Source organism: Arachis ipaensis, chromosome B05 (genome assembly GCF_000816755.2).
Source record: "Arachis ipaensis cultivar K30076 chromosome B05, Araip1.1, whole genome shotgun sequence".
Lineage (NCBI taxonomy): Eukaryota > Viridiplantae > Streptophyta > Magnoliopsida > Fabales > Fabaceae > Arachis > Arachis ipaensis.
Genome location: NC_029789.2, coordinates 9,376,750 through 9,392,148, shown reverse-complemented (window position 1 = coordinate 9,392,148; position 15,399 = coordinate 9,376,750). Strand labels below are relative to the sequence as shown.

Genomic DNA, 15,399 nt, shown 5'->3' with positions numbered 1-15,399 from the left:
GAATCAGCTATCTTTTATGTGTAAATATCACAAATGCTGAAATGGTGCAATGCATGAAACATTTAATTACATGTAAATATATGTAAGAACTATATGTCAACGAGCTATTAATAATTTAATATACCGCATTTTACCAAATGGATTATACATTTTTCTTCATAGTTAAGCTCATCAATTAGATTATTGTCGCTGCGGTCTATTCCGTTTTGCCAAACAAACAAAAAATATTGACTTTTGTGGCTGTTGATAAGTAAACATGATTTTTTTATTTAAATTAAATAAATATAAAAATTATGAAAATGTACAAAATATAAAGCAATTACTTAAATGTATGATTTATCATATTTCGAATACTAAAAGAGAAAATAAAAAATAAGCAAATGTCACGTACTAAACATTTGTTATGTGACACAACGACGATTGACGTATCTAAAATGTATCTGGAATACGTGTTAAACGAAAAAATGGGTATTGAATATCTGAGATATGTGTAAAGATTGAACCAGGTCTCAATACGCGTAAATACTTAATAAGGGTCTCAACATCCGAGATATGCTCTGAGGCATATATAAGGCTACAGTAGTCGAGATTTCGTTCATTTGAATAATTTTTAAGAATTTTGTAACTTTATAACAACTTAAGTTCGAGTTCCTGAAGTACATATGAGTATATGACCCCGAATCCCCGATAATATGTTTGCGACAGAGACTTTAACAAATTAAATGCGACTTGGTACATAACTGGAACTTTGGATTTTGAGGTTATTTTTTTTTTCTTTTATTTTCAATAAATAATTAGTTTAGGTGTTTAGGCTTTATTAATTTATTTAATGTGTTAGGTATTTTGATTTCGTTAGTTAGAAGTTTTATATTAACTTAGGTAGGTATAGTAGGTTTTAATATTTTTATAATTAATTTTAACTTAAGTTAAATAAATATAAAAGCTAAAAGCTAATTGATATGTTAGTTAAATTAAATAAATATATTATTCAAATAAAATATTTGTGAGATCAGATTTTTTTGTTAAAATTTATTATTGGATTGAAGTCATCAAAAATATTACTAGTCAGGTTAAAATAATACAACATGAATAATTTATTTTTTAAATCTTGCTTCACTTTTCTTTTTTTATTTAATACCATGAATATTCCCACGTAATTCGAATCAATTCGTTTCGAATTACTACAATGCAGAGTCATACGTAATTCGAATCAATAAGATTCGAACTAGCTAAGGGTAAATCGAATGATATCAATTCGAATTACTAAGAAATTTTGACGAATGACGTTTTTCGAGACTAAATGATTCGAATTACTACTCCTTTGTAATTCGAATTGATTGGATTCGAATTATGTTTATATGGTGCGAATCAAGTTGTTTCGAATTAGTGTGGAGTGGAGCTCTATATATATGCAGCGAACTCATGGAGCTGTGAACAAAGAAGTGAGATGACTAGTGAGGATAGTTTTCTAGTGCTAGTACACCATAGAGGATCGGTTAAGAGAAAAACTCGCTCTAGCGTGAAGTTCACTGATAAGGATCCTCTATGTATTGTCATGAGTCCCACCACCAGCTACGATGCTCTCGTTAGCTCCGTGCTTGTCAAGCTTGGTGTGGAAGGAGTGAAAAGAGTTAAGAAGTTTTACTATCGCATTCCAACCACTGTTCTCCATGATACGGTGAAGTATGATTGTTTCACCATTGGGAGTGACGAGGACTTGCAGGTCATGTTTCTTTCTCGTAGGCAGTTTCCCGAGGTGAGGACACCAGAGCTGTTGGCAAAGTTCGCTGACATGGTATCAAGATCGGGTGGGTCGAACCGCAATGCCAACACTATAGCCACGGTGGCCGGTTCAAGCTCGAGACCTGCGGTTGCTTCCTCCTCCATTCCAGTGTATGTGCCAGCGGTCCAGCCTGCCGCCTCCCCATCGTTTGCTGTTGATCTTAGCGGCAATGTTGGAGACCAGGTTGGATATGGGGAACATCTTCCGACCGACGTACGGTGTCCTACACCGGCTGGAGTGGGAGAGGGCTTGTTTGATGAGGCAGATGACGATGATCTCGAGCCGGATCTTATCGCCGATGAAAGCGGCGATGATGTTGGAGCGAGCGATCCGATAAGGGCTACTGGTGGAACTAGTTCTGGCACACAGCAGTATCCACCCCATTTTTCATCTTTGGACCTGGAAGCCATGAGACAGGATGAATATCCTGAGCAGCTTGCTGGATTTGGCGCTCGGGATATGGAAGGGTCCGCCGGTATGACAGAGTTTCAGGTTGGCCAACAATTTCAGGACAAAGATGAGGCGCTGTTGAGTGTGAAGACGTACAGCATCCGCCGAGGGGTACAGTACAAGGTAGTCGAGTCTGACTATCGAAGGTACGTGGGAAAGTGTTCAGAGTTTGGGAATGGGTGCACATGGTTGATTCGGTTGAGTCTCCGGCAACGTAAGGGTATCTGGAAAGTCAAGCGGTACAACGGACCGCACACCTGTCTCGCCACCTCCATCTCCAGCGACCATAGGAGTTTGGACTACCATGTGATAGCGACGTTCATTATGCCAATGGTTAGGGCTGACGCATCCGTCAACATCAAGGTGCTTCTGAATGCCACGGCAGCTCACTTTGGATTCAGGCCTACGTATAGGAGGGTGTGGATGGCGAAGCAGAAGGCTGTTGCAATCATCTATGGGGACTGGGATGAGTCGTACAACGAGCTCCCTCGGTGGGTGTTAGGAGTTCAGTTGACGATGCCTGGTACTGTAGCCGTCCTCAAGACTTGCCCTGTTATAGTTGGGGGACAGGAGGACGAGTCTCGGGCTTATTTTCATAGATTGTTTTGGACTTTTCCCCCTTGTATCGAGGCATTTCGTCATTGTAAGCCGTTGGTGAGTATTGACGGCACCCATCTATATGGCAAGTATGGGGGAACGTTGCTTGTGGCAATTGCACAGGACGGGAATTCCAACATACTCCCTGTGGCATTCGCACTGGTTGAGGGTGAGAATGCTGAGTCTTGGTCCTTCTTTCTCACCCACCTCCGTCAGCACGTGACACCTCAGCCGGGATTGTTGGTTATTTCAGATAGGCATAACGGCATCAAGGCAGCACTTGAGGCGCCCGATGGGGGATGGCTACCCCCAGCTGCATACCGGGCATTCTGCATTCGACACATAGCAGTGAATTTCGCCCTCACCTTCAAGGGCAAAGATGCCCGCAGGCTTCTTGTGAACGCCGCATATGCGAAGACAGAAGTAGAGTTTGATTACTGGTTCGACATTATGTGGTCCGAGAACCCGGCAATGTGTGACTGACCATAGGAGTTTGGACTACCATGTGATAGCGACGTTCATTATGCCAATGGTTAGGGCTGACGCATCCGTCAACATCAAGGTGCTTCTGAATGCCACGGCAGCTCACTTTGGATTCAGGCCTACGTATAGGAGGGTGTGGATGGCGAAGCAGAAGGCTGTTGCAATCATCTATGAGGACTGGGATGAGTCGTACAACGAGCTCCCTCGGTGGGTGTTAGGAGTTCAGTTGACGATGCCTGGTACTGTAGCCGTCCTCAAGACTTGCCCTGTTATAGTTGGGGGACAGGAGGACGAGTCTCGGGCTTATTTTCATAGATTGTTTTGGACTTTTCCCCCTTGTATCGAGGCATTTCGTCATTGTAAGCCGTTGGTGAGTATTGACGGCACCCATCTATATGGCAAGTATGGGGGAACGTTGCTTGTGGCAATTGCACAGGACGGGAATTCCAACATACTCCCTGTGGCATTCGCACTGGTTGAGGGTGAGAATGCTGAGTCTTGGTCCTTCTTTCTCACCCACCTCCGTCAGCACGTGACACCTCAGCCGGGATTGTTGGTTATTTCAGATAGGCATAACGGCATCAAGGCAGCACTTGAGGCGTCCGATGGGGGATGGCTACCCCCAGCTGCATACCGGGCATTCTGCATTCGACACGTTGCAGCGAATTTCGCCCTCACCTTCAAGGGCAAAGATGCCCGCAGGCTTCTTGTGAACGCCGCATATGCGAAGACGGAGGTAGAGTTTGATTACTGGTTCGACATTATGCGGTCCGAGAACCCGGCAATGTGTGACTGGGCGAACCGAATTGAGTACTCCTTGTGGACACAGTACTGTGATAAAGGTCGGAGATTCGGGCACATGACGACCAATATTTCTGAGTGTGTGAATTCTATTCTGAAGGGGGTAAGGAACCTCCCCGTGTGCTCGCTGATCAAGGCCACATATGGAAGGCTTGCGGAACTATTTGTCTGTAAGGGTTCGGAGGCCCAGGCTCAGATGGCTACCGGACAACAATTTAGCCAGTACCTGGTCAAGTGTATCGAGGCAAACCTGAAGACGGCCAGGTGCTTCACGGTGACTGTTTATGACAGGGATAACTCGGAGTACACCGTGGCTGAAACGACTCCTACAGGTTCGTTCTCTCTTGGTACGTACAGGGTCTCACTAGGGTCTCAGACTTGTGATTGTGGATACTTCCAGGCACTTCATTACCCGTGTCCTCACGCACTGGCATGCTGTGCGTACTCACGACTAACTTGGCAGCCTTACGTCCACGAAGTTTATCGCATGAGTTCTGTTTTCGGTGTCTATCAGATGGGATTCACACCTCCCATTCCGGAGGGATTCTGGCCCCCATATGCCGGGCCCACCGTTATACCGGATCCGAACATGAGGCGTGCGAGGGAGGGTCGGCCGAGGTCTACTCGTATACGAACCAACATGGATGATGCAAATCCGAACCGCCCAAAGAGATGTGGCCTCTGCAGGCAACCAGGACATACTCGGCGAAGTTGTCCGCAGGCCGGACGACCCACAGTCACGGAGGGTAATAACTAGGAATGTTAGTTTGAATGTTTTTGTTTCTATTTACCACCATCACATGTATGTTATTTAACGGATCAACCAATGATTAGTAATGTTTGTCCGTATGTTTTTATTTCTATTACCATCAGCACATGCATGTTATTTAACTTAGCAACCAATGAACTTCGTGAAACTAAGTAATTTATTCTACAATTCCAAAAAGTTTTTTTTCGTACGATACATATCTTTCAATTGTGGTTCTTATTATGGCTTTACGTTACATAACCAAACTACACCTTATCTCTAGGTGTCTGATAAAACACTAAATAACAAGAAAGTAACTACCGGGTGCACAAATACATAAAGGAAGCCATACATAACATTAATAACCAAGTAAAAATACACAAGCTGACTACATGGCAAGAACAAATACACGTAGAACCCAGAATCATCGGAATAGGTGTGAACCAGTGAAACAACGGCGCGGAACCCGTGTCCTATGTCCTCTCCGGATCAGTGGCTCCTCATCCTCAATCGAGTCGGAATCGTCCTCCGGAACATCCGCTGTAGGCGGCCTAGGGGGAACATGTACTGGTCTGGATGACGACGGACCGGCAACTGAGTGTGACCCCAGAGTATGTGCGGATGTCGGCGTCCCACCCAAGGCAAAAGTCTGCACAGGAGGCACCGTGGTAGGCTCGTTCAGATCTACATCTAAAGGTGCCTGTGTCCCTGTCGTCTGATGCCGCCCTCGTGAAGCATCATCCTCCTGCATGATGGTACGGATATCCTCAAGGAAATGTGGTCCACCGAACTCCGCCACTAAACCGTCACTAGCAATGAAGTCTGGAAACATAGAGTTCGGACTGACCCATGGAGTACTGTCCTGAAGTGCCTGATCATCACCGGGGACACCAACGAAATAATCTCCAAGTGGTCCACATCCAAGCCCAGCGTCAGTGTGCGTCGACGGATCTCCCATACCAGATCCATACCACTCACCATCATGCCCCCCCTGCTGGGGCCTGTCAACCCCGACACCCTCACCTCGTCCAGCTGCATCTCTCACAGGGTGGTGGATATCATCTCTAGCATCAACCCCCCTCCTCCTACGTCCACCACCACGTCGTCTCCCTCGACCCCTACCTGCGTCCTCAACCTCATCCATGGCATCATCGAGCCAGGCATGCTCTCGCTGGCTACGACGTGTGCCGACTCGAGCTCGCCTCTCAACACGACGTCTGTCAGGAACATCGTGGACTAGGTCCATCTCAGGAACTCGGCCTGGACCCCTCTGAGTCGCCTCACCCGGAATAGGAAGACCTCGTGGATCACCCAAGTACATCTCTGGTGACAGGAATCTCTTTCCATGCTGATGCCACCATGTCAAGAACTCATGCGAGGGGCCGGGGTCGGCCACAACGTCGAACTGTAAAATGTGATCCGCACGCTCCTGCCAGTGAAGATGCCAATCAGCTAGCTGCGCCAGAAACCAACGGTCACCTCCTCTCCCGTCCTTCGACATCAAGAAGTCTATGTTCAGGGCGGGGCGCGGTTGGGGCTGTACGCCGCCAAACTGCGGTAGCACTCTATCAACCTGATGCCACTCAACAACCACAAAATATATCAAGGACGTCACACACCGCCATAGCATCGTATGCCGAGGCTCCAATACCTCCGGATGGACAACCTGGATGACGTCGAGTGCGCTATAGGGCATCCATATGAACTGTAAACACCATAAACATTCTATTAAAAGTCACTTTTAAACTTTAAAAACTTAAACATTGACTAGCTACACATACGGCTGATGGTACTTACATCCCGAGGCTGTAACAGGTCGAGCTTCAGGCGAGCCATCTGAACCCTAGGCCCCTTGTTGCTAATCCCAGGATTGTAACCAGACCACCTGCGAAACCTGCGAAAGTTTATAATGCATTCGACATATGCAACTCATATCACAAAGAACAAAAACCACTTCCCCAAACCGCTAACATACGCTAAAACCACTATCCAAAACCATTAAAAAAAACCGACCTCAAAAACGGGTAAAACAAAAACCGGTGACAAAAACCAGTGACAAAAACCGGTGACAAAAACCACTGACAAAAATCGCTTGCCTATACCACTATCATAAACCGCTAGCACTAACATAACCCACTATAAAAAACCATTAACAAAAACCACTGGCCCACACCACTTTACTAAACCACTATACTAAACCACTATCCTAAACCACTAACAACAACATAAACCATCGTCCTAAACCGTTAACAAAAATCACTACCATAAACCCACTATAACATAAACCACTAACATAAAACCACTTTCATAAAACCACTGCCATAAACCCGCTATAACATAAACCACTATCATAAAACCACTTTCATAACATAAAACACTATGAACAGCGCAACATCATAGACCACTAACCTCGTCGTTGATCACCCCGGCGATATGAGCAACTCCATCCAGACGGTAAAGCCTCCCCGGATTGTCTCCCATCGCCTGAATATGCCAATCCGGTGAATCTCGGCCCAAATGTTGGTCGTTTTCTCTGGGATTTGGTGGGGTATGAGAATGGCAAAGTGATTCGAATGAACTTGGTTCGAACCCCTTATATAGGCAAGTTCAATGTAATTCGAAACGAATCAATTCGAATTACTTAGAGTAGCCAAAATCACATAATTCGAATCAATAAGATTCGAACTTCTCTCCCTACTCCTTCTCCTAGTAATTCGAATTAATAGGATTCGAACTTTTCTCTCATAATTCGAGTTAAGTTGACTCGAATTACTTGAAAATTTTCGCTTCTAATTCGAAACGAATTGATTCGAATTACGTGGGTTTAGTGAGTTGGAGTAATTCGAATTCAATCAATTCGAATTACATACATATCTAGTTCGAAACCTATTGTTTCGAATTACATAAAAATACGTTCTGGTTGAATATTGTCTCAATTTTTGATTTGGCGGATATGGGTAATTTTGATGAGCCCTTGGCTCATTTGAGTTTTTTACCCATAATTTATTTTTTAAATTTTGCTTCATTTTTCTTATTTTATTTCATACTATGAATATTAGCAATGAAAATTATGTTTGTATGGAATATAATATTTTATTAACGATATTTATCTACTAAATTTCTAATATTTAATAATTATTAAATATAATTAATGATTCAGATAAGCTTAATTTGCAGGAGTAAATATTGTGACCATTAAGAGAACTTGATTATTGTTGCCATGCTGGGTGACTTTGAATCTCCTCCTGTTGGCATCTTATTGCCTTATATAAGGGAGGCGGAATTTGAATATACAGTAGAGTTGAGAGATTTTATGTTTAACAATTCCTCGATTTTTGCATTTGTCGAGCAGTCGAGACATGATACCCACAATTTTCACCTTTTATGGGATGAGATCAACATTACACTTTAAGATGTTGCCTACCATTTTGATCTCCACAATAAAAATGAGCCGATTGGAGATTGTATCAGAGACTTCCAGCAATAACAAAAACGTCCCATGTGAATTGAAATAAAATATTTAAAACATTAAAGACTAAATTAAAATTTTGTTCATATATTAAAATTAAAATAATATTTTACTCTTTTATTTATTATTTTTCATTAATTTATAACTATGATTCATCATAAAATGTAAAATAAAAATGTTATATATACACTAACAATCGATCACCAAACCAAAATTATTGTATTTTCTTAGTTTGCCCTCCTTTTCCTCTAAGAGAGTTTAAATTATGTGGTTGGATTTTGGAGGCTTGTACCAATAACACCTTGATCTTGTGCCTTTGAAAAGACCACACTGGGTTCAAGATTTGACTAAATTCAATTGTAAGTTGTAACATTCCACAAGCCATAAATTCAAATATCCTTAAAGAAAGCGTTATCCACTATTTGAATGATTTGTGCCATCTCTGCCTCTCCGCCTCATATTTATTACTAGCCGCAAAAGATATTTGGAGATCATTTTAATAAAGATATTAAAAATATATTTTTTTAATATTTATGTGTTATGGTATTATTAGATATTTTTATTAAATTGGTTAATAATTTATTTTTTAATAAATCAGAATAAATCGGTTTATAAATCAGAATAAATCGGTTTATTATAACAACAATAAAAGTCACCAAAAAAAAAATTATAGCAACAATAATAAATCTAATTATCCGCACTATAATTATTAGACCCAATTTGATTCGACCGATTTACACAATCTAAATCGAATGATGTTTAAATTTTTTTGATAAAAAGACAAATATATCCCTGATTTTTATTTAAAAAAAAATTATAATTCAGTGGATTATGTAAATTGATCAGTTTGACCGCATCTGATAACAATTGAGTTTATTGTTATTGTTATAAAAAAGTTGATTTTATTCTAATTTATTAAGAAATTTAAAAATAATCGATTTATTAATACGTCCAATAATAATGCGACACTTAAGTGTCTTTACAAAAAAAAAATTTACACGTTTTTATGCTAACATCCTCCAAGATATTTAACTGCTAGCAGGTTACTTTATAGATGTAGCTGAAGATAAGTTTACTATTATTAGAAGATTTTAAATTTTTTATATTTTTAATAAAAAAAATTTTCAATTTATAATCTTAATATATACTTTTATAACACAAGATAGATAAATCTCTTCCGTTATATCAAGACAATTATGAACAAATTTACAAATTAAAACCCGAGTTGGAGGACAGCATTTATTACCAAGCAAAAGCTTCCTATATATAATAACTTTGAGATTGAATGTCTTCATCAAGTTCTTAGCCCCAAACTCTTAAGTCATTCTCTCCCACAAGAAGCATCATATGACAACTCGATCTTATTTCCTCGTTCAAGATTTTTTTTTTTTTTATTTTCCTATAGTCTTTTTCAATTAGACAGATTAAGGATTAATCCATCGCAAATCGAAACATGCACAGAGCGGAATTCAAACCAGACTAGCAAACTATCTACTAGACCAACTCAATTTGGTTCAAAAAAACACAACAAACTCTTAGCGAGGGATTAACTTCCTTACATTTTCCAAATTAAATGTCAAAATAACAAGGGGTGTCTATTTCCATCGAATTCAATATGTCACTATATCCACAACATAGTACAAATTTACAGAACTCTTTATTGAATAGCCGAATATCAAGGATACGTAATTATGTATTTCTCATGACAACTTTTAACTGCTCTGAAGCTCGAACCTTAGCGGCAACAGAATATAATAAATAAAATGAAGCTGCAAAGAATGAACCTTGTACAGGATAGAACCTTCCAAATCACGAAATAGCAAAAGTTGTGGAATGTAATGCATACACTATTCCACTCCAATGAAATAGAGCTAAGCCTGCAAGAAGCTGGCATACTTTGCACCTAAGAAAAGTCTTTGGATGCAGAGCAGCGCATTCTTAGTAACTTCAGCATTCTCATGATTCATTAGTTTCATTACTCGTTCCTTCGCCTTGAGGTCCGCCACAATGAGACGCCCAGAAGGATGGTGCTGGATGAACTGCGAAAGGTCAAAGCAAGCAACAGCCAAAGTCCTTGGATTGCTACCAGTGTCCAAAATTGTTATTAGAACCCTTATAATCTGCAATTTACAAAGATGAATGAATCACTATGTGTTTTCCACTTTTTTGAAAATATTAATATGCAATGAGATTATGTCATAATTCTTAACTTTTAAAGCATTGCTGAAAGGTAATTGCTATAAAATGCATTGTCCATGTCACTCTTGTGGTAAAAGAGACGTCCGTGTTTGTAATAAAATGATCACGTCTCATAGGATCCATGAAAGTAATTAAGTTTGGAGTAAAAAGATCATAAATCCATTGTCATTATATGTATAGTTTTGAACAAAATGATTTGTTAGCATGTGATGGGAGTACGGATCAAGTCAACAAAAGCATGCATGTCATTTTCAATGTCTGAAGATGTCCTTCCAAAATCCAAAGCATGTTGCAAGATTCTTTTTCAGTTGGACCGCGTGTATACTTGAATTAATTATATACTTGGCACTAAACTTAAAATTAAACAGATTGCGGCAATTGTGTGTCCCATTTACTATTAAATTCCATAACACAAGTGTCAGGACTACACCAAGTCTTAGTTGACCAGGTCATACAGGTGGCCCCATTGTGGCTGGGTTTGACTGGATGAGTGTGAATTTGGTCTAAAACTACAGCTGAACTGGCCAAGAGACTAGTTCATTGGTTTTTCCCGGCTAACCAGGTCAATATGGATCATACAACAACAATCCAAACACAATTATGAAAACCTTCCATCTAATAGCACGCAGCTTAATCAATTACTCTACAATGCTTAGACATGGAAGCTAACCTTCATTCAATTCAAGGTATATCATTGAGTAAATCATCAGGTAGTTTACATGTTGTGTATCCTAATAATAGCAAACTAAAAGAACACATTCGTATGCTAACCAGCCAAGTAGTATTCAGTGATCAGTACTAATGATTTCCACCAAGGTGAATACTAAATCATTGTAGGCAAAGTAATATAATATTATGAAACAATAAAGCAATAAAATATTAAATCCATAAATGAGAGAAATTAATTTCCCTCAATCCAGCATTAGCAATAAGAAATGATGCATGAAAGGAAGAGGAAATGCAGAGATACCTGGAAGTCATTCTCTTCAAAATGGGTAATATTATCTCGCCAAAATATGGGATCTTTGTGCATGGGAGACCAATCCAGATTGCCAAGGAGAACTTCTTGCTTATACACATCAAAAGAACTTAATTTCTTAATGCTATCCTTAAGCCCATCCTCCAGGTAATTCAATCCCTCCAACAAGTCCTATGAAGTAGCAAGAAATGTACGCGCTTCAAAATAAAGATATTTGTTTTTTGGAGAGAGAGAGAGAGAGAGAGTTGATTAACGCCAACTATATCTCAAATCACATTTCCAAAAACGCATTTTGACTCTCAAAATACATTTTCAGAATAAACTGATGTTTGGTTAAAACAACCTTGAAATGCATTCAGGATCTAATTTACCAACTCATCCTCATTGAAATAACAGCCATGTACATAAACAGAATGCATTTTTGCAATAACATCACACATAAAAGCAATTTTACTTAGTATTGTATAGAGAACTAGTGGGATAAGGCTTTGTTGTTGTTGTGTACTTTGAAATTTAATTTTTCCAATACTAATAAATAATTCTAGAATAATTACGCAAAAATGCTCTAATGGAAAAATGTAAATAAAAATGACTTCTGGTGACTGATGTCCACATAACTCATACTAATAGTTAATTCAATTTGCATAAAAATAAATTTACATTAGGAAAAATCAATGTAAGTCCTTCAAACTTTCATGCTCTCACCTCATCACTCCATGCTTGTGCTTTCAAACTCTGAACAACTTGTGGTAGCTGAAGGTCAATCATTTGAGCAGCCAATGTCCCTTTTGATAGCAAGTTCTTAAAGGTAAGGACAACAACTCTAACAACCTGACAAAAACCAACAAAACAAGAAATAAAAATATCAGATCACCTAGGAAAAGTTATAAGCATATGTAATTGCTAGCCTAAAATATAACAAAAAGCTCAAATTAATTCAGCTAACACTAGAAGGTATAACTTTTTTGCAAGGGAAAAAGAAGAAGAGATGAATTGTATAACCTAAAGGAATCAACAATACCTTCTCTTTTGTAGAACTCTTAACAACATCAACAAGAGAAGGAAGGGTTCTTGAGGTAGTCAAGTATTCAATTGCCGGTTCATAGTAGGATAAGAGCCATACACAGAGACATGTTTCATAAAGAAGCTGTTACAGAGAGAATTGTCAATTAATTCCCTAAATGAGTGCCATCAATTCTAAGTTCTAACACTAGCCTAATTGTGGCTTGAATATTTCATTGAGATCCCAAGTCCAAAAAAGAAAAAAAAATCTTGGAATCACCACATCATCCTACACAACAAGCATATTTAGCCACTGCAATGCAAGCTACAGGATTTCCAGCTAGCATTTCAGTTATAAAAGGATGAATCACACCTGCCTAGCTAACTATTGGCAGAAATCATGTGGATCAGTTCTCAAAGATATATTTCAACTTTACCTGAATAGACTGTTGGGTGGATGCAGGAGAAATCAAAGGTACAAGCAACTTGATTCCGTCTGCTTGAACAAAGGAAGACCTAACCACATGTTCCTTAAGTAGAGTTGCCAGGCAATTGATGGCAGTTGGAACACCCCGTGTAGGATGAGAAGGCTTCTTCAACTACAAATGATAATTATATGATCAGGTGAAAATGAATATGTAGAATGAGTCCATTGACTATCTTATGAATTTTAATATAAGTGCTTTTTAAGTCATTCAAGCTTTCCCAACTGCCTAGTGATCTGAGTGTACATGTTATGAATTTGGATCCTCTAAAGTGAGGAAGTTGGTAAAGTGGTAAAAGTGAAGGGTTAATCACCGTTAATTTTGTAACTTTCATGAAATTTGTTCCCCACTATCTTAATTTAAGAGTGATTAACTCCTCATTTTACCAACTTCCTCACTTTAGAGGATCTTGATCCCATGTTATACCATCTGGTTGGAGACTTAGTGCAGTTCTGCAGTCCAAAATTATAACCTATCACATCTAAAATGGACCAATTATCCATTATCTATTACACCATGATTATTAAGTCATGATCGATCCAGATATCACATACCTGTTCGCAAAGCCATTTTACCAATCCTCCTAGAACATCTTCAATCGTGGTAAATGCTTTCTTTGAGTTTGATTCTGAATTTACAACACCGCCATTCTGATTTTTGGGCCTGGCACTGTAATTATATGATAATAAGAAATTGAAAATCTGAAAATAATATACTTGTGGGCCTTATTTTTTAATTAACACGAGGGAATGACTGTGTCAGTTTGTGTTACCTAACTATTAAAGCAAGGATCTTACAACTTTTCTCTTGTATGAACCAATTTCCTCTCCAAAGCAACCTGAAATACAGGCAAAAGATAGATAACTATCACGTGGCATTAGCTTCATGACAGGTATATCCATGCATATATATATATATATATCCTTGATTTTTATAAATAAATACTTAAATAGAAAACACACATGCAAGAATAACCATGGTTACAGAAAAAGACTGACTATCTTTTGTGTGAAAAGGAGAACAGCTACTATAAACTATTAAGTTGCCAATTGTGAAGCAGTCTTCCTACATGCACTAATGCACATATCCTATATAGACAAATATGAAATATCTATATCTGCTTTGCAGCAGTTTTCAGCTGATATTAATGACTCTTAAAAAGTTTATATGCATAAGAATAAATATCATGAAAATCAGAGTATGATCATTAATGGCTGGTGGAAGATGTGGAACCCTTGTAAAAGAAATTTCTCAAAAGAAAAAAGGAAGGGAAAAAGCTTAAAGTAATGGTGATGTTTTATGTATACAATATACTCTGATAGAAGCCAATATGCCAAATGCTGAAATACTTCAACAACTTCACAAAGAGTCAAGAAATATAACAGTTAAATACTTAAATGAGTGCAGAGCAAGAGAACTGGGCTTCCATAATCGTGACATAGAGGTTAATGATTAAGATGTAGAGTAAGTAAATATTCAAGTAAATACTCAACTTAAGAAAGGTTCATAAGTGTCTTCATCTGCAAGGGTCTTGTCATGAAACAGTCTTGCTCTTTTAGGATTGGCTGCAAAAGAGCACAACTTAAAGCACACACCACAAGTAATACAGATCGAAACAACAACCCAGTTTCCTTCGAATTACCTGTGAGCATCTCATCTATCAAAGCTAGAACATATTCTACAGTCTCTTCTTTGAAAATATCACGCAATACATGAACAAACATGCGAACATAAGCCGGACCATCCTGCCACAACAGAAACAAAATCTCAACACAATTATACATTAAACTCCACAGTCACAAATAGTCAAATACTATCTATTCCACTTGTATTTCAGCAAGGAATTTATGAAGAACATAAATTTAGCACAAAGCCTTAGTATTTTTGAATTTACTGAAAGATTCGTCCCGGACTAGAGAATTTTACATATTGTAATTGAAGAGAGAAGGAAGGAAATGGGTAACCTCATGTAGCAATTGGGCACGGTGGGTTTCAGAACGATGGTCGTAACGGCGTAGGAGCTGAAGGGTTGTACCAGAGATGAGCTTAGTGGACACGTAGGTCTCCCATGGGATGTCCCTCCTCAGAACCTTCCAGAACGCAGTGATTTGATCGGAATCAGCAAAAGAAATAGCTCAATCCAGAATCAGTACAAACGAATCTAATCTAAAAGGAAGAATGGCTAACCTGTTCAGTGGATAATTCGGCGTGCTCCATCTTGCTGGAACTGGAACTGGAACACGAACCCTAGCTGAGAAACAGAGGAGTGAAGTGAGAAAATCGTGACAACGGAGGAACCGGAGAGAGGAGGATCACTCACCCTCTCGTAAAGCTTTAACTGTCATTACTCATTACTTACTCACTTGCCTTCAGTTTTATTGCATTCGGTTTTTTTTTTCCCTC

General features: G+C 39.2%; 3 protein-coding genes across 4 annotated transcripts; 2 read left to right on the top strand and 1 right to left on the bottom strand.

Moving 5' to 3' along the window:
- Positions 1,448–3,313, top strand: LOC107640097. Its single transcript, XM_016343653.1, has 2 exons — positions 1,448–2,674; positions 2,954–3,313. The coding sequence occupies exons 1-2, from the start codon at positions 1,448–1,450 to the stop codon at positions 3,311–3,313; spliced, it is 1,587 nt and encodes a 528-aa protein (XP_016199139.1).
- On the top strand, positions 3,546–4,871 carry LOC107640096. The gene is made up of 2 exons (XM_016343652.1): positions 3,546–3,683; positions 3,750–4,871. Exons 1-2 carry the CDS (start codon positions 3,546–3,548, stop codon positions 4,869–4,871), a joined length of 1,260 nt encoding a protein of 419 aa, XP_016199138.1.
- Positions 9,867–15,369, bottom strand: LOC107642827 (V-type proton ATPase subunit H). 2 transcript variants are annotated; one of them, XM_016346308.2, is made up of 12 exons: positions 15,317–15,369; positions 15,184–15,247; positions 14,961–15,086; positions 14,639–14,741; positions 14,489–14,561; positions 13,769–13,834; positions 13,551–13,665; positions 12,949–13,110; positions 12,531–12,656; positions 12,215–12,340; positions 11,501–11,680; positions 9,867–10,451 (listed from the first exon to the last, which is right to left on the bottom strand). In XM_016346308.2, exons 2-12 carry the CDS (start codon positions 15,211–15,213, stop codon positions 10,203–10,205), a joined length of 1,356 nt encoding a protein of 451 aa, XP_016201794.1. In that variant the 5' UTR covers positions 15,214–15,247; positions 15,317–15,369; the 3' UTR covers positions 9,867–10,202. The 2 variants fall into 2 exon arrangements, with proteins under 2 accessions (XP_016201794.1, XP_016201793.1); XM_016346307.2 differs by having other exon boundaries at positions 15,184–15,349.